The sequence below is a fragment of the Myotis daubentonii genome, chromosome 1 (genome assembly GCF_963259705.1).
Source record: "Myotis daubentonii chromosome 1, mMyoDau2.1, whole genome shotgun sequence".
Classification (NCBI taxonomy): Eukaryota; Metazoa; Chordata; class Mammalia; order Chiroptera; family Vespertilionidae; genus Myotis; species Myotis daubentonii.
Genome location: NC_081840.1, coordinates 198,834,890 through 198,854,100, shown reverse-complemented (window position 1 = coordinate 198,854,100; position 19,211 = coordinate 198,834,890). Strand labels below are relative to the sequence as shown.

The 19,211-nt window shown below is 41.4% G+C and overlaps 1 protein-coding gene across 1 annotated transcript in view; it reads left to right on the top strand.

Moving 5' to 3' along the window:
- POLR2B (RNA polymerase II subunit B) overlaps positions 1-19,211 on the top strand; it is a 58,853-nt gene that overhangs the window by 30,240 nt on the left and 9,402 nt on the right. The window contains exons 11-18 of the mRNA XM_059670256.1: positions 752-895; positions 1,132-1,271; positions 1,370-1,481; positions 5,109-5,263; positions 5,990-6,188; positions 6,505-6,673; positions 16,428-16,524; positions 17,571-17,665. Coding sequence (XP_059526239.1) covers positions 752-895; positions 1,132-1,271; positions 1,370-1,481; positions 5,109-5,263; positions 5,990-6,188; positions 6,505-6,673; positions 16,428-16,524; positions 17,571-17,665 — 1,111 coding nt within the window. The remainder of the gene's footprint in view (positions 1-751; positions 896-1,131; positions 1,272-1,369; positions 1,482-5,108; positions 5,264-5,989; positions 6,189-6,504; positions 6,674-16,427; positions 16,525-17,570; positions 17,666-19,211) is intronic.

Genomic DNA, 19,211 nt, shown 5'->3' with positions numbered 1-19,211 from the left:
TCTGTATGCCTCTAAAAGTTACCTTATAACAGTGATGGCGAACCTATGACACGTGTGTCAGAGGTGATACACAAACTCATTTTTTTGGTTGATTTTTCTTTCTTAAATGGCATTTAAATATATAAAAGAAATATCAAAAATATAAATCTTTGTTTCACTATGGTTGCAAATATCAAAAAATTTCTATATGTAACACAGCACCAGAGTTAAATTAGGGCTTTTCAAAATGCTGGCATGCCGACCTCAAAAGGTTCGCCATCACTGCTAAGCATTGCCTTGCTTAATATCATGTAAATTTTGAATCTCCGTATTGGATTTGGAGGTCTCAGGATGGATTACGGATATCTGTTATGGTCAAAGGAATGTGAGTTGATAGCATTTAACACTTACTGAATGCATGATGTATGCCAAGTACTGTTTTAGATAATGGGATGCAAGAGAGAATAAAACAAAAAATCCCCACCCTTGTGGAACTAATGACCTAGTGGCTGGAGACCATAAAGAAATTATTTATGTTTTATGGTGGTATGTTAGTGCTGTATATTAAATATTTATCATTCCTTTTTAAGTTATGGAAGTTATGGGGTGAACAAGATTATCCAGGGAAAGATGGAGAAAGGAGGGGTGGGGTCAGTTTGCTGCTCAGTGGGTTATCTGTAAAAATATGACTTTTCCTCATTCCAGTATTTGCCAAAAATGTGATAGTTTTACAGAAATGCCCAAACTTTAAAGATTTGCCATTGTGTTGTAGGTGTTAAACCGCCTGACGTTTGCATCTACTCTTTCTCACCTGCGTCGTTTAAATTCTCCAATCGGTAGAGATGGCAAGCTGGCAAAACCAAGACAGTTGCATAATACGTTGTGGGGAATGGTGTGTCCTGCTGAGACTCCAGAGGTAATGGATTAAAATTTGTGTTCAGAACAAAGAGTCTGCCAATAATTATGTAGGATGTAATTACTTTCAGAGTGAGTTTTTATGTAATCATGTAGTGTGGCTTAGAACTAAGATAATTTTGTTCTTCGAAAGTAGGAGTAAATCCTGAAATCAAATTGAAGGAAAAGTGTCTATGGAAAATACTTTTGGTACTTACGCTAAAACAGTGTGACTAATACTTCGTTTGTCATTTTAAGGGCCATGCTGTAGGACTTGTGAAGAATTTAGCCCTGATGGCTTATATTTCAGTTGGATCTCAACCTTCTCCAATTCTGGAATTTTTAGAAGAATGGAGTATGGAAAATTTAGAAGAAATTTCTCCTGCAGCTATTGCTGAGTGTGTATAGATGTAATTTTTTAAAAAGCTATTATTAATCTTTGGTTATAGCTTAATAGAGTGACTAAATGCAAAATGCTTTTGGTTTTGTATTTCAGTGCAACCAAGATTTTTGTTAATGGCTGCTGGGTTGGAATACATAAAGATCCTGAACAACTTATGAACACTCTAAGGAAATTGCGGCGTCAGATGGACATCATTGTGTCTGAAGTAAGAGTCTTTAACTAAGAGGCCAGGGTCTGTGGGATTTCTAAACAGGGAATAAGGCTAGACAGAAATTATTTTTGTATTGGCGTCTTTCTTTAACTGGTTTCTCTTGTATTGTAAACTACATTGACAAAAGTGTAGGTAATATTTTGATCTAAATTCAATTAGTAGTAGGTATTGCTTGCTCTAAGGCTTTAGGTATATGCTTCTAAAAATTTGACGTGTAAATTTAAGTTATTAAATTATATTTTAGAACTCAAATTATATTTTAAAGTAAAAGGAATTTTGTTTGAGGATCTTTTTGTAAGGCTGACAACAATGCTTTTAAAAGGAATAATCATGTCTGATTCTTTGAATCCAGAAATTCATTCCTAAAGAGTGATAGACCTCTAATAGATTCTCATATTTAGGTGGGTATTGAAATGCTTTGGGATAAGGATGGATTTAAAAAAAATCATTAAAATATAGTATGTGTACTTTATTACTCTCCCAAATAGGACTTTTGATTTTAGTGTACTGTATTAGGGATATGGCTCAGTCATTTGAATCTCCCAAATCTACCCTTGGGCTCTGTCTAGGTCCGTGGTTGGCAAACCGCAGCTTGTGAGCCACATGCGGCTCTTTGGCCCATTGAGTGTGGCCACGAAGTTTCAATCGCACTGTACGTGCGCGCCCGCACCCGCACGTGGTATTTTGTGGAAGAGCCACACTCAAGGGGCTGCAGTTTGCCGACCACTGGTCTAGGTGAAAGTGGATTTGAAGGGAAACTATAATACACTTAAGGCAATAGCTGGCCATCTTTCTACCTAGCAAAGCAGAGAAGAGAGTTTGGTTGCTCCAGACTTTCCTCTAGAAGGCAGACACCCTAGGTCAGTCAGTGATGGCGAACCTTTTGAGCTCGGCGTGTCAGCATTTTGAAAAACCCTAACTTAACTCTGGTGCCGTGTCACTTACAGAAATTTTTTGATGTTTGCAACCATAGTAAAACAAAGACTTACATTTTTGATATTTCTTTTATATATTTAAATGCCATTTAACAAAGAAAAATCAACCAAAAAAATGAGTTCACGTGTCCCCTCTGACACTCGTGTCATAGGTTCGCCATCACTGCTCTAGGTTTTGACCCAGGCATTTCACAGCTTGAAGGCAGGAAGAGCATGTTTCATTTGAGGGCAGGCAGGGCTAAGAGAAAGCCTAGGAACCAAAATTGGTTGTATTTTTATGATTTAGAACTTGGTTATGCTATATTTTTCTGCTGAGGGCCTCCTTTAGCTTTTCTGTATTCTCTGAGGTAAAATTAAATTCTTCATGCAGTTTTAGGCCTTTTTACTTTCAGTGGGCCCATTCCTTCAACCTAGAGTATTTCTGCTCCCTTTCTCCCAATGGCTCCTCAAAAACAGGCTGAAGGGAGGAGGGTTGCTTATTATTTTTTCAGGTAAATCTCACTTATTCTGCAAATCATATATTGACACTCATCTCTTTCAGGATACCTTACCTGACCTCCCAGTTTGACTTAGATCAAGACAGACCTTTTCTATAAAGGGCCAGATATTAAATATTTCAGGCTTTGTTTACCATACAGTGTCTGTTGTATGTTCAGCCCCGCTGTTGTAGTGAAAAGCAGCCACAGCTAAAATGGGAACGAATAAAACTTTATTTACAAAAACAGATGGCAGGTGAGGGCAGATTTGGCCTGTAGGCTGTTTCCTGACCCCAACATTAAGATGTCTGACTCACTCACTACACTATTAACTCCTCAGAGACAGGAAACATGTCTTACTGTGACTGTTATTTTCCACTCTGAGCATGGGGTCTGACATATAGTAGATCTTTTTTTTAAATTTTTATTTCAGAGATTAAGGGAGAGAGAGATAGAAATATCAATGGTGAGAGAGAATCATTGATTGGTTGCCTCCCACACCCGACTGGGGATCGAGCCCGAAACCCAGGCACGTGCCCTTGACTGGAATCAAACCCGGGACCCTTCAGTCTGCAGGCTGACACTCTATCCACTGAGCCAAACTAGCTAGGGCATATAGTAGATCTTGAAAGTTTGTTGAACATTATAAATGGACCTGTGTCCTTGGAGTAGGCACTTTAGAAGTTGTCTGGTACTTTTTCTTTTCCTTCATATTTTCTGATAACCAGAAGTTCTCATTTTACCCCTTTGTAACTTGAATCATCTATTGGGCTTGTTGGGCTTTCCTGTCAGTAGTCCTCTGTATACTACTAAAGAACACCTGTTTCCTTTGGAATGTAAGCTACTGCTTGGCCTTTGGGAGGACACGCTCAATTTATGTCCTCCTGGTAAGCTAATAGAGCTATAGTCTAGGAATTCTCTAAGGATTCAAGGCAGTGCATTGAAAGCAAGGTTTTTTCTGGGACTTGAGAATGCCCAAAACATGATGTTTTGCTCATAGACACAATGTTTCTCCTCAGATTGTTTTCTAAGGACAGAAGTGGGCTAAGAGCTTGGAACATTTTCTCTGTATTGGCTTTGACTCTGGCTTTGAGAAACTTGATGTTTTTGATAAAGCTTATATTATTTTTACTATTGTTTTTAAACTGAGTAATCTAGATCTTTTTCTTTCTTAAATAGACCCAATCTTTTCTTTAATAAAAGTACCCAGATGTGATTTCACTTTTTAAAAGTACTTTTGTGGAGTAAATAGCAATCTATTTTTCTATTTTTAAATTCATTGGCAATTTATTTCATAGTTGACTTACAAGATTATATATTAGATTTAGGCAATTCACTTAAATCTTTTGACTTATTTTTTAATATATGTATGTGTACTTCAAGTTCTGCAGTGCTTTTAATAATTATTATGTTCTTTATTAAAAATTTTTGATATTGTCTAGGAATATATTTTTAGCACTATCCAGTAGAAATATAATGTGAGCTACATATTCATTTAAAATGTTTTTAGTTGCCATATTATAAAAGTGAAAAGGTAAAATAATTTAAATAGTATATTATTTGACCCGATACATCTAAAACATTAAAATTTCAACATATATTCAAAATGAACATTATTAATGGAAGTTTTTACATTTTTTTTCTGGTACTGCCTTTGAAATCCAGTGTGTGGTTTATTCTTACAGCATATCTCATTCCCCACTGGTCACTTTTCAGGGCCTCAGTAGTGACATGTGGCTCGCAATTGACTACTGCATTGGACGGCTAGACTGTAAGCCATTTGTCTAATAGGTGACTGGGAGGAGTCAAGCTTATTCCTGGTAAAGTATTGTCAAGGCAAAGTGATATGAGGCTGATTATTGGAAGGCTACAGAGTGAAGTATATGTGATTATCAAAGAGGCAAAATTAAAACTTGTTGTTTACTAGTGTTTTTGATACCTGAAACAGTTTTTTATTTTACTTTATCTTGCATGACATTATTACCAGATGTTGTTCAGGTCTATAATTACCAAGGTTAGATATTTATCCTTTTTAAACTTTTATGTTATACCTATTCTTTAAATGTATTAAACAGTGGTAATCTATTAAGATTTGTCCATTTTTTGGACAATGGGTACTCCAGGAATTCATTAGGGGTTTTATTGCATTTTTAGCTAAGGCTTAATAGAGAAAATAATAGTCCGTGCGATTTTTGTTTTTTTACATCTAGGTTTCTATGATCAGAGATATTCGAGAGAGGGAGATTCGGATCTATACAGATGCAGGTCGTATTTGTAGACCACTTCTGATTGTGGAAAAACAAAAGCTTCTGTTGAAGAAGAGACATATTGATCAATTGAAAGAGAGAGAATATAACAACTACAGGTAAGTACATTCAGTGAGAAAAAAGTTGAGATATAATTCACATACCATAAAATTAATGATTTTCAAGTATATAGTTCAGTGGTTTTTAGTATATTCACAAGATTGTGCAACCATCACCACTATCTAATTCCAGAATATTTTCATTGACCCAAAAAGAAACTATTCATTAGCAGTGATATTTAATAATAAAAATATATCACTCGCCTTTTATTTAATAATAAAAAAAAATATATATTTTTTTTTTTCAGAGAGGAAGGGAGAGGGAGAGAGATAAAGAAACATCAATGATGAGAGTGAATCATTGATTGGCTGCCTCCTGCGTGCCCCACACTGGGGACTGAGTCTGAAACGCGGGCATGTGCCCTGACTAGGAATTGAATCCTGACCTCCTGGTTCATAGACGGACGCTCAACCACTGAGCCAAGCCAGCTGGGCGAGTGATATATGTTTATTATAAAAAAATCCAAACTATTTGCAATAAAAGCCCCACTTGATACTCTCCTGTACTTGTTAACAATTGGGTGTATATTCCTCTGGACCTTAATCAATGTATTTATATACTAAATCCCTAACCCCCACAAATAATTTCTTTAGAACAAAGCACAACAAACTTAAAATATGAAACCACAGTCTGTTCTATGCTTTTGGAATACTCATTATTAGGTAGAATGCCTAGTTAGTTAAAAGAGTTCAGGAATTAAGAAAATTAAGAGAATTCTTTTTTAGTTGGCAGGATCTTGTGGCCAGTGGGGTAGTGGAATATATTGATACTCTAGAAGAAGAAACAGTGATGCTGGCAATGACTCCAGATGATTTACAAGAGAAAGAAGTAGCTTATTGTTCCACATATACACACTGTGAGATTCACCCATCAATGATTCTTGGTGTCTGTGCATCTATTATTCCATTTCCTGATCATAACCAGGTTGGTAGCCATTTTTAACTTCTTATTTGTGAGGAATTGGGGGAAGTCGAATAAAAGTTTGAGATTAGTGTAGTTTTTAAAGAAAAGCCTTTTAATGAGAGGCTGTGAACTCCTATAGAATCAGCACTTAATATGCTTATTCTTGTGTTTCACTGTTAGAAGCCATAATTAACTATCCCAAAGGGTCATCACTTATCTTTCAGACCCCCCCCCCCCCGAAACTTTACCAATCCTTCTGATTTATGTCATAACCTGTAGTCTATTCCTTTAGGAGTAATTACATTTTTATTGATTCTGTTGTCATTTCTACCTTTAGTCTCCTAGAAACACATACCAGTCTGCTATGGGTAAGCAGGCCATGGGAGTTTATATCACCAACTTTCACGTCCGTATGGATACATTGGCCCATGTTCTCTATTATCCTCAAAAACCGCTTGTGACTACACGGTCTATGGAATATCTGCGATTTAGAGAGCTGCCAGCAGGTATGTTTGGTTTTGTTCTACATTTTTTAAGTTCCTGTCATGCTTAAGGTGCTTGGGAAGGTTGATAAAATACATATGACACAGTCTCTTTTTCATAGAATTTATAATGTGGTGGGAAACATGAACACAATTAAATAAAAATGTAAACATATGAGAAGTGTTACGACGGAAGTATAGGGTCCTTTGATAGCACAGAGGAAGCAAATGGTGTATTCTTGTTGAAAGTCTAGAGTAGCCGTGGGCAAACTATGGCCTCCGGGCCGGATCCAGCCCGTTTGAAATGAATAAAACTAAAAAGAAAAAGACCGTACCCTTTTATGTAATGATGTTTACTTTGAATTTATATTAGTTCACACAAACACTCCATCCATGCTTTTGTTCCAGCCCTCCGTTCCAGTTTAAGAACCCATTGTGGCCCTCGAGTCAAAAAGTTTGCCCACCCCTGGTCTAGAGCCAATTTCATGGGGACGGTAGCATTTTAGATTAAAGTTGATGAAAGGATATTTGAATTGGAGAGAAGGTTTCAGCAGGGCCTAGATCCAGGAACACATGAGATCTGGGGACAGTCAATAGTCGTGTCCTTTTAATATGACTGAAGTGTAAGTGCATGTGAGTAAAGCTTGGTCTCACAGTGTGCAGGAGAGCAGGTTGAATTTCATTTGGAGAATGAAGACCTTTTTGAGCAAGGAAGTAATACAATTAGAATTTTATATTAGGACTATCATGTGGCACTCGTCTGAGAGTAGATCAGAGTCAGATACAGTATTAGCACAGAGGTAATTTAGAGGTTTTTGCCTCAGTCTAAGTGAGAAATGGTAAGGTCCTAAAGAAATGAAAAAGACTAAGGGGTGATACATGTTAGAATACACTTGATAGGACTTGTTGACTGATTGGATGTGGAACAATGAAGAGGTGGTTCCTGGCTTGGGTGAGCGAGGAGAGAGAGGTACTATTAATAAAATTGGAGCACAATAGAAGAAGGAAGAAGTTGTAGAGGTAATATAAATTCAGTTTTTGATATGTTGATTTTGAGTTGCTACCTGAGTGTCTAAGAAATGATCTTCCAGTAGTGAGTTGCAAATATGGTTTTAAAGAAAGTCAAATCTAGAGCTGTTAAGTTTTTGATCTATTAATGGTAACTATAGATTACTATGAAATTGCTGAGGTTAAATTCAGAGTTAGAATACAGCCAGAGACAGACAGAACGTTAGGCACCAGGAAAGGAAATCGGGAGAGAGGCTTTGAGATGTAGCTGATAAAGAGGAGAATCAGGAGTTTGCCAGAGGAGATGCTCAAGGAGACTGGACAACAGGCAAAAGGGTGCAGAGAAGCTTAGGCCTATGAGAGTGTTGAACATCAAAGGAGACAGCATAGTTCTTTGGCACAATAGTCTTGTTAGTATTATGAAAAGAATTTTGTCTTTGGGGGTAACTTCCTTCCTATCTAATAAAAGAGAAACATGGTAATTGGCGTACGACCGCTACCCTTCCCATTGGCTAATCAGCGAGAGATGCAAATTAACTGCCAGCCAAGATGGCGGCCGGCAGCCAGGCAGCTTGAAACTAACATGAGGCTTGCTTGCTTCACTGACGGGGAACTCCAACGTTCCCCGCCTGCGCTGCAGGCCTCTGAGCCTGCAGTCTGAAACATTGTAACAAATATAGAAGATAAACAAAACCACAGAAACCAGCTTTCAGTGAGCCGGGATCTCAGAGCTGGAGTTGATACAGTGTCTCGATTATAAAACCCAGCAGAGGCCTCAGAGCTGGAGCCAGAGCTAAAGCTGGCCCAGAATAAAAACAAAAAAGAAAAAAAGGAGCAGTTGGGAGCTTCAGTCACCTGCGAGCCTGAAAACAGCCCTCAGCCCCTCACCCAGACTGGCCAGGCACCCCAGTGGGGACCCCCACCCTGAAGGGTGTGTGACCAGCTGCAAACAGCCATCATCCCCTCACCCAGGCTGGCCAGGCACCCCAGTGGGGACCCCCACCCTGGTCCAGGACACCCTTCAGGACAAACCAGCCAGCCCCACCCATGCACCAGGCCTCTATCCTATATAGTAAAAGGGTAATATGCCTCCCAGCACCAGTATCAGCAGAGCCGCGAAGCCTCCCAGCACCGGGATCAGCGTGACGGGGCAGCGCCCAAACCCCTGATCACCCTGCGGCTCTGTGTGTGACAGGGGGCGGGGCCACAACCTCCCTATCAGCCCTGCTCTGTGCGTGACAGGGGGGAGCTCCCCAACCCCCTGATGGGCCCTGCTCTGTGCGTGACAGGGGGGAGCTCCCCAACCCCCTGATCAACCCTTCTCTCATTTTTTTTTTTTAATATATTTTATTGATTTTTTACAGAGAGGAAGGGAGAGAGATAGAGAGTTAGAAACATCGATGAGAGAGAAACATCGATCAGCTGCCTCCTGCACATCTCCCACTGGGGATATGCCCGCAACCCAGGTACATGCCCTTGACTGGAATTGAACCTGGGACCTTTCAGTCCGCAGGCCGACGCTCTATCCACCGAGCCAAACCGGTTTCGGCCTTCTCTCATTTTTTAACTTTACTAGAGGCCTGGGGCACAACATTTGTGCACTGGGGGCAGGCAGAGAGGGGTGGGGCGGGGGGGTCCCTTAGCCCAGCCTGCGCCATTTTCTTTCTGGGAGCTGTTGGTCGGACATCTTGAATGCTGCCGCAGAGGCAGGAGAGGCTCCCACCACCACTGCTGCACTTGCCAGCTGTGAGCCCGGCTTCTGGCTAAGTGGCGCTCCCCCTATGGGAGCGCACTGACCACCAGGGAGCAGCTCCTGCATTGAGCATCTGCCCCCTGGTGGTCAGTGTGTGTCATAGCGACTGATTGTTCTGCAGTTTGGTTGATTTGCATGTCACCCTTTTATTATATACTAGTAGCCCAGTATTGGCACAACACTGACCACATTGGTGGTGGTTGTGGTCTTGTCAGAATGTGTTATATTATGCAGATGAAAATCTATTTAAACAGATTTTTTTTTAAATTAAATCTTAATTGTTCAGATTATTACATTTGTTCCTCTTTTTTCCCCTCATAACTCCCCTCCTCCCAGTTCCCACCCCACCCTCTGCCCTCACTCCCCACCCACTGTCCTCATCCATAGGTGCACGATTTTTGTGCAGTCTCTTCCCAAATCTCCCACACCCTTTCCCCCCCCAAGAATAGTCAGTCCATTCTCTTTCTATGTCCCTGATTCTATTATAATCACCAGTTCATTCTGTTCATCAGATTATTTATTCACTTGATTCTTAGATTCACTTGTTGATAGATGCATATTTGTTGTTCATAATTTGTATCTTTACCTTTTTCTTCTTCTTCCTCTTCTTAAAGGATACCTTTCAGCATTTCATATAATACTGGTTTGGTGGTGATGAACTACTTTAGCTTTTCCTTATCTGTGAAGCTCTTTATCTGACCTTCAATTCTGAATGATAGCTTTGCTGGATAAAGTAATTTTTTTTTTAAAAAAATATATATTTTATTGATTTCTTACAGAGAGGATGGGAGAGGGATAGAGAGTTAGAAACATCGATGAGAGAGAAACATCGACCAGCTGCCTCCTGCACACTCCCTACTGGGTATGTGCCCGCAACCAAGGTACATGCCCTTGACCGGAATCGAACCTGGGACCCTTGAGTCTGCAGGCCGACGCTCTATCCATTGAGCCAAACCGGCTAGGGCTGGATACAGTAATCTTGGTTTTAGGTTCTTGGTATTCATCACTTTGAATATTTCTTGCCACTTCCTTCTGGCCTGCAAAGTTTCTGTTGAGAAATCCGCTGACAGTCGTATGGGTATTCCCATGTAGGTAACTGACTTTCTTTCTCTTGCTGCTTTTAAGATTCTCTCTTTGTCTTTTGCTCTTGGCATTTTAATTATGATGTGTCTTGGTGTGGTCCTCTTTGGATTCCTTTTGTTTGGGGTTCTTTGGGCTTCCTGGACTTGTATTTCTTTCACCAGGTGGGGGAAGTTTTCTGTCATTATTTCTTCAAATAGGTTTTCAATATCTTGCTCTCTCTCATCTTCTGGCACCCCTATAATTCTGATGTTGGTACGCTTGAAGCTGTCCCAGAGACTCCTTACATTATCTTTGTATTTTCGGATTCTTTTTTCATTTTGCTTTTCCAGATGGGTGTTTTTTGCTTCTTCGCATTTCAAATCTTTGACTTGATTGATTCTTGCACTCCTCTGGTCTGCTGTTGGGAGTCTGTATAATATTCTTTATTTCATTCAGTGTATGCTTAATTTCTAGTTGGTCATCACAACATCGAGGATCTCATTAGATTTCTTGTAGATCTCTTTAAGTTTATCGGCAGTTTCTAGAAAATTTTTGAAAACCTTAAAAGTGTGGTTTTGAGCTCTATATCCTCCATTTCTGACATTTGTGTCCTGTTTCTTTGTCTCCGCACTTTTTTATGCTTTCTTGGTGCACCCCCTAGTGGTCTTTGTGCGCAGTCTTGTTGTAGTTAAGCCTTGATTGTTGTAGGTAATACTGGGGGGGATTTGACCTCCAGGCCAAGTGGCTGTGAGAATCAGCTGTGTCTGCAGCGGGAGAACTTCTGTCCTCTAGGGAGGTGCTAATCTAGCCTTTGCCTGAGGCTATCCGGCAAATGCCTCTGTGCAGGGCTTGGGTGGGGCGGGTCCCAGGGGATCAGCAGGGCAGGCGGAGCGAGCAGTTATGGCTGCTCTCAGTCCTGTCCCCAGAGGCTCTGCCTCTCAGAGTCCCAGCAACTGCTGCAAACCTCGGAGAGAAAGCTGCCCTCGAGTTCCGACCAATGCCAGGCAGTCCCGCTTCTCCCATTTGAGTCTGGGTCCCTAGAGACTCGCCCGGATCTGGAACTCAGAGCCTGAGACTCCCTCCCGATTGAAACAGACAACCGCTTCCTCAGCCGCTAGCCCCCTCCGCGCGCACCTCCGCACCTTAGTATTTGACTTCCGCACTGCGCCTCCTCTGAGTCTCGGTATGCTTTTTTCTTTCCTAATAGTTGTACAATTTCCCCTCAGACAGCCTTCCTGTGGTTCTGGGTGATGTCCGTTCCATCTTTTAGTTGTATTTTTGAAGTGGTTGTGCGAGGCAGCAGTCTCCGGTGTTTACCTATGCTGCCATCTTGGTTCCTCCTTAAACAGATTTGATGTAGATATTTTCAAAGATGGAAGAATTGTCCCTGTAACTGTCATCATTGCAAAGTTTTCAGTCCCCGTATGGATTGCTGGATATAATAGGTCATGCGCTGTCCCTGTCCTTTGTAGCCTTTGTTACCTTAAGGACTCTAGTTTTCCATTTATATGTTTAAGTACCAACCTTACCGGCTTAAAAATGTAAGCTTTTAACACTGCTCTCTCTGTTCCGTATCCTTCCGATGAAAAGTGGAGTCGGGTTGCAGCACAGGAGAGAAATTCAGAAGGGGAATATTGAAGTAATGACTACAGTAGGAGAAGAGGGAACCTGTTTCCCTGGTCACAGGCACTGGCGCGTGGACCACAGGGCTGGTAGCTTCTCTGGTGGCTGCAGCCTGGGACCTCTGGCCGGTAGCTTGTCCATCTCCTGGGCTGCAGCCAGCCCCAGGCGCTGGCGCTTGGACCAAAGGTGGGCGGCTTCTTCTTCTGGGGGCTTCTTCTTCTTCTTCTTCTTCTTCTGTGCTTCCAGGGAGGGTAGTCAGTTAAGTGTCATGCAAAAATAGGCATCACCAATCGCAGAAGCCGGGTGCGGGGCAGGGAAGCTGCGGCCGGGGCGCTGGCGGAGGCTGCTTCCCTGCCCACGCACCTGGCTTCTGTGATCGCCCCTGTACCCGGCTTCTGCAGTCTCTGTTGCTGTCTGTGTCTGCTTCCCTGCCCCACCCCCCAGGCTTCTCCGATCACCTGCTGGTGGCAGGGCAAAGGTGGCCTCCAGGGCTGACCTTTGCCCTGCTCCCTGGCTCTTCCTTGCACCTGGGTTTCTGATCACTGTCTTCCATCCTTCCCCTTTTTCCTCCCATCATTGCAAGTATGCAAATTAAATGCCATCTTCGTTGGCAGTTAATTTGCATATCACCCTGATTAGCCAATGGGAAGGGTAGCAAAGTTACGGTTAATTACCATGTTTGTCTATTATTAGATAGGAGGATATATCAAAGAGTCGTGAGTTCACACTAGTATCTCCCATCTCAATCCAACACCATTGTGTTTATTTTAGACTGCATTCTCCGACAGTGAAAAGCCTGGCTCCTGTTGTCCTCAGTGTATTTACTTTTGTGCTCAATGTACTGATGGATCCAATCTCCTGACCATCCTGGCTGAATTATTGGATCTGGCCCTTGCCAAACACACCAGCTGGCAGTTTCTAAATTCTGAGCCTTGACCAATGGGAATAGGCTAATCTGTTTATCATAAGGAATGTCTTTTTAAAAAAATACATATTTTTATTGATTTCAGAGGGAGAGAGAGATAGAAACATCAACAAAGAATCATTGATTGGTTGTCACCTGCATGCCCCCTACTGGGGATCGAATCCACAGGCCGATGCTCTATCTACTGAGCCAAACCGGCTAGGGCAGGAATGTCTTTTTGATTAGTATTATTCCTATTCCTGTAGAGTACTGTTATTCTGATTTACTAATATACCTTCTGGGAGCAGAGATCCTTGTGACAAAAGTTCACCTTGACTTAAAGTGGGTCGGGATTCAGTGCTAAGGTTTGAAGTGGGTGAGAACAAAGTGGCAGGAAGTGTTTGAACTTGGTTGGCAGGTGGGTTGCAATCCCAGATTTCAAATGTATATAGTCTTTGAGCTGACAGATATTTTTAACAAAGTTATTAATATTTATTGAGCATTCAGTTTGTGTGAAACACCATCCAGGGTGCTTTTACACATGTTATTTCTAAGCATCATAAAAGCTTTGTGGTGTTTCTTCACCTCCAAAATGAAAATGATAATAGTACCTACATTATAAAGCTTTGGGGATGATTTAATGGTTAAATCCACTTGAAAGTCGTAGCTTAGTGCCTAGCAGTGAGGGAGCAATAAATGTTAGTTGATCGGTAATAGTAGTGGTTATGTCATCTCTGTTTTACAAATGTGGAGACAGTATCAAAAAGGTTATTTGCCTAAAATTACATCACTTAAATATATAAATCCAGAATTTAAACTCTGGCTTATTTTTTTCATTTTTGACCAGATGTGGCCTTGACTTGAAACCCCCACCCCTGCCATCTCCCTTTCTTATGCTCTTTCCTCTTCACTACATTGCTTCTTGATTTTGGACTTTTGAGTGAAGAAAAATTATTTGATACATAATTCAGAAGCTCACTGTTTTTTAGCTAAATTTAGCTGATCTCATACCTGCCTAAATACCGTGGATAAAGGTTGTAGGGTGGAGGATGTTGCCTCCTGGCCTGTAGTAGATGTAGCCTGTGCAGGCAACCCAGGGATTGTCACACAAGAGGCAGAAAAGCCTCCCAAGGGCCAAGACAGGGAGCACCACAGGCTGCACACCTGGAGAAGAGTGGCCATAGCATTGCTCCATGGTAACGTGGGGACTTGCTGGGGAAGTCTTCTCACGCCATGTTTCATAGGTGTCACGTGTCTCGTAGGATCACGTCATTTCTACCCAGACCCCGAGATTCCTGAAAAGTCTCAGTTCTTTTCAGGAACCCTCGCCTCCAGAATCCTACATCATGCTGCTTGACGGTGTGAAACTTAAAATTATTCTAGTTCTCCCAAAGAATGCATACAAAAGGATGATGACTAACGTGGATGTTACTAAATAGTTCTTAGAGGAGGAAATAACTTAGATTTCAAGAGGAGTTTTTATTGCATACCTGAGAAGTGACTATTTGACTTTTCTGATCTCTTCTTGACTGCCTGCTACTGGGAGCTTTATCTCTGGCCTTTCCCAGGAAAGGCTCAGCTTCCCTGACACTACCCTTCCATTGGAGAATTTCAGTGCCTCCTTCCTCCTTCAGCAGAGGAGTCTATATTTTTCTGCTCCCAGTGTAAATACACCAAGCTATTGAGGCGCTCAGAATAACAAATGTGCTCTTGTTTCTATGATCCTTTTTCCTTGGAGAGCAGACAAGATTATGTTTAGCACAAGTATTTAGTGTTATCTGTTAAATGGGTTTGCAATCTCAAATTTGTAACAGGTTAGGCCAGATCGGTGAGTAATAGGTGAGTGGAGAGAGGTTTGCCTTTCTATTGGGTTTAGCCCTATTAAGTTTCAGCTGTGGTTGTGCTGTGTATGTGCAGACCCAGTGATCTGATCAGATCTGATCTTTCAAGAAATCAGCTTTTGTGTGAATCTACTTTTTAAAATGTTATGAAGGAATTCAGGTTAAAAACAAACTGGAATCAGCTACCTCGGGCCAGTGTGTAAAACAGCCGGTGGAAAGCTTTCTATGGCATAGCAGCCAGAGCTCTTGAGGAGCAAATGTAGTTTCCAGGGAGGAGGACGTGCCCTTGGCATACATCTCTTTCTCCAAATCCGTTTCTAGTTTGGGTTGGGAAGTAGAGACTTGGAGGAGTGTCTAAAGTCCCAGACCCAGACCAGCAGCACTGCCACCCCTCACCTGCATTCCACTTGTTTAAACTTAACATTCCTGCTGTACACATAAAGGAGTAAATGAATGGTATGTCATTCTATGAAGGGTGGGTTGTTTGAAAATTGAATTTAGCTTTAAGGAAGCAAATATAAAAGATTTATTATTCAGAATTCAGATAAGCAGAACATCCAGTCATCCAGATTTTGGGTTTTTTATATTCTGTGGTCATAGTTTCTATTCCATATTTGAAATGTTTAAGTCACGATATTATGTTCACTATAGCTTTAGAGTGTATTTTCATTTTTGGAAAATCTGATGATTCACAAATATGTGGATTATGTTCATTGAAACCCCACTCACATTGAATAATCATTCCTTATATTGTAATCTAGTGTGTTTTCAACTTTTTTCCTTCTTGAATACTTGTTTTTTACAGTCTCATCAAAAGTAGTTTTGGCAAAAGCAACTAAGAGTAAGATTGTGGTGGCTAAGATCCAATACCATTTTTTTGGTGGTACAAGGAGAGGATCTAGGAGCAGTGTAACACTGGAAAGAGGTAGTACCAGGTTAGACCGAAAACCAGAAATCAGCTTATTGCTTTATAACTTGGATCACCCATAAATTACTTAATTAGTACTTTCTGATAATGAGAATAACAACAAGACCTTCTTTATGGTACAGGGTTACTGTGAGAATCATGTAACTTGATTTGGGGAGATACTTTATAAATCTGAGGTAACTTGTATGTATAATCACTAATTATCAGAAAGGATACATTGGGAATGAATGCTCTTAGGATTTGCTTGTATTAAATGTTAAGCCATCAGAGTGGTTGCTCACAGTTTGCTATTCCATGAGGAGTGAACTTTGACAATTACAGTGGGGCCTTGACTTACGAGTGTCCCAACTAACGAGTTTATTTGAGATACGAGCTGTCTCTCAGCCGATTTTTTGCTTTGAGTTGCAAGCTCAAAAAAATTCAGGTTACGAGCCAGCTTTAGATACCCCACCACTAGTTGGCGCAGCGAATGTCACAGTGATTTGACATACGAGTAATTTGAGTTATGAGCTCCGTCACGGAACGAATTAAACTCGGAAGTCAAGGCCCCACTGTACCATGGTGAAAACATCTGTGGCAAATATGGTGAAATAAAATTGATGCAATTTTTCTTTGTTTCCCAGACGATGCTTTAATGTTTGCTCTTTAATGCACCACAGGTATCAACTCAATTGTGGCCATCGCATCATACACTGGATATAATCAAGAAGACTCTGTTATCATGAATCGTTCAGCGGTAGACCGAGGCTTTTTCAGGTCAGCTATCTACAAAAGTCGTCAAACACAGATACAGTGGAAATACTAATATTTTAATTAAAAAACTTCTCTAAAAATAGGTTTGACTTTTATATGTTCAAACTTTTTGGTGATTTTGAAGGTCAGGCTGGAAGAAATTTTGATCTGACGGCAGATAAATATTTCTGTTAAGATAGCTAATCTTTTGCCTCAATTCATGAAGCTTAGTGGCAGTCTGGCAGGCACATGCTGTTGTGCGGATGCCTGTGTAGAGGTTTGTGTGGTAAAATCAGTGCCTTACTCCAGAAAGCAGAAGGCCTGGTTGATGGTCATGAACAACTAAAGACACTGCTTCCTGTAGCTCAGGATTTTCAGATGCTAATATTTTGACCCCACCCCCACCCCTTTTGTAAGCAAATCACATGTTTGCATTTAGATAATATAGGAACATCTAAGAAGTAAAAATAAGCCTATAATCTTAGGACCATAAATAACTTAAAATTACTATCTGTTTTCTTTTCAATCTTCTTTTCTGTGATGCTGTTATTTTATTAACAAGCAATTTCAAATCCACAGCATATGAAGATTGCTTAAAAAACTGGGAATTTAGAAGAGGATGGATGTGTGTGTGTGTGTGTGTGTGTGTGTGTGTGTGTGTGTGTGTGGTTTCAGAGATAGCAGTAGGACCAGAGAGTGGAAATTATAGCTTAATATATCACAAACTTCTCATTTGCACTACTGGAACAAACCCTGGGTGACCATCTCTCGAGGTCCTATGGAAGGATTCTTATTTTGGGTAGGAGGTTGGACTCAGTGACATTAGGACCTTCCTGTTCTCACGTACAATTCCGGCTGTGATCACGTTATGGGTCAAGTACTACATGTAAAACCCATGTGATAGCATTTAGGACTTAACTTTGACCCTTAATATAGTTAAATAACTGTTACCCTCTTTTCATGATTTAGACTATTTCCCAAATACTATCAATTAAGTAAAAATTATTGGTATATTCTTAGTCCTATTATTAGAGGAAAATAGTTACCTTCAGAACTATGTGTTTTTTTAGGTCTGTTTTCTATCGCTCATACAAAGAACAGGAGTCTCAAAAAGGATTTGACCAAGAAGAAGTTTTTGAGAAGCCTACACGTGAAACATGCCAGGGTAAGTGATACTGGCATTTAAATTATGGAATTCAAAGTTAACTTAGCATGGTTTTCCTAATTACTTTTTCTGGGGTTTGTCCCCCCTCTTAATTTTTTGCCGCATGGGAGTATGTTTTTATGTCATTCTTAGAACTCATATTTAAGAGAATAAGTGTGTTTGCCAAAATATTTGGTACCTAGGAGTGGGCTTGGTACAAGTTCTTCTGTCCTGGTAGATCCTGCTTTGAGGAGGGTATTTGGAAATCAGAGGTTGTGTGATATCATGGGACACACCTCAGCTTCATTTTCACTGGTACTGTGTGTGTCCTGTCCCTCAGTTTATGTATTGGCATGGGAACTCCCTCCTCTCTTCACATTGTGGTGTGACCATATTTGTCTAATCACAGTATTTGTATACATTTAACAAATAAATGAGAGGATACCTAGCCACTTTTTTTTTTTCTAAAAACTCAAACTTCTTTTTTGTAGTTGTCACTATTTTCACGACACCTAAAAAATACGTATACGGTATTATGGATAGAAGGTCTAGGGCAATGGGGTGTCTGTGCTTCAATTTTGACTTCTAATAGTACTGCATGAAGTAAAGTGGGTTTTGTTTCCCTAGGCATCTTCCTATTACTCCATTCCCTGGGATGGTTCTGTATCACAGTGAATTGGTGTCCCGATTTACATAAGATAACATTCAGAATTTCTGTCGGAGGATGTGTGTAGAGGCCATTGATATTTTCTCATGTGATATAGAGGTCAGAAGACGGCCACACACTTATCCAAAGTCACCCAGCAGATGGAGAATTTAATTTCTCAGTGCTCAGTCTAGTGCTTTTTAGAGTTCAGAATAGTTTGTAATATTTGGAACTAGAGGGCCCGGTGCACAAATTTGTGCATGAGCAGGGTCCCTCGGCCTGACCTGCGGGATCGGGCCGAAACCAGCTCTCCGACATCCCCCGAGGGTTCCTGGATTGCGAGAGGGTGCAGGCCCGGCCAAGGGACCCTACTGGTGCACAATTGGAGCCAGGGATGGACTCAGGTGGTTGGCCAGCCAGGGAGGGACCCCGGGAGGGCTCCAGAGCATGTCTGGCCTGCCTTGCTCAGTCCCAATTGGCCAGACCCCAGCAGCAAGCTAACCTACTGGTTGGAGCAGCTGACCCTGGTGGTCAGTGCATGTCATAGCGACTGTTCAGCTAGTCGACAGTCTGCCACCTGGTGGTCAGTGCACGTCATGGCAAGTGGTTGAGTGGCCTTAGCATATCATTAGCATATTATGCCTTGATTGAACGGACAACTGGACACTTAGCATATTAGCCTTTTATTATATAGGGTAAGAGTATTAGTCTAGGGGCCCAGTGCACGAATTTGTGCACCTTGAAAGGAACTGTGGGCCACGAGGCTGCGGTGGGCACAGGTGGGTCTTGGCCCAACACCTGCACCTCACCTGGCCCCTCCCGCCACAGCCCCCAGTACCCTGTCTGCTGGCAGCCCCCCTCCTGCCACGGCTGCTCCCACACGCTGACGGCACCGGCCTCACTCACACCTGCTGATGACAC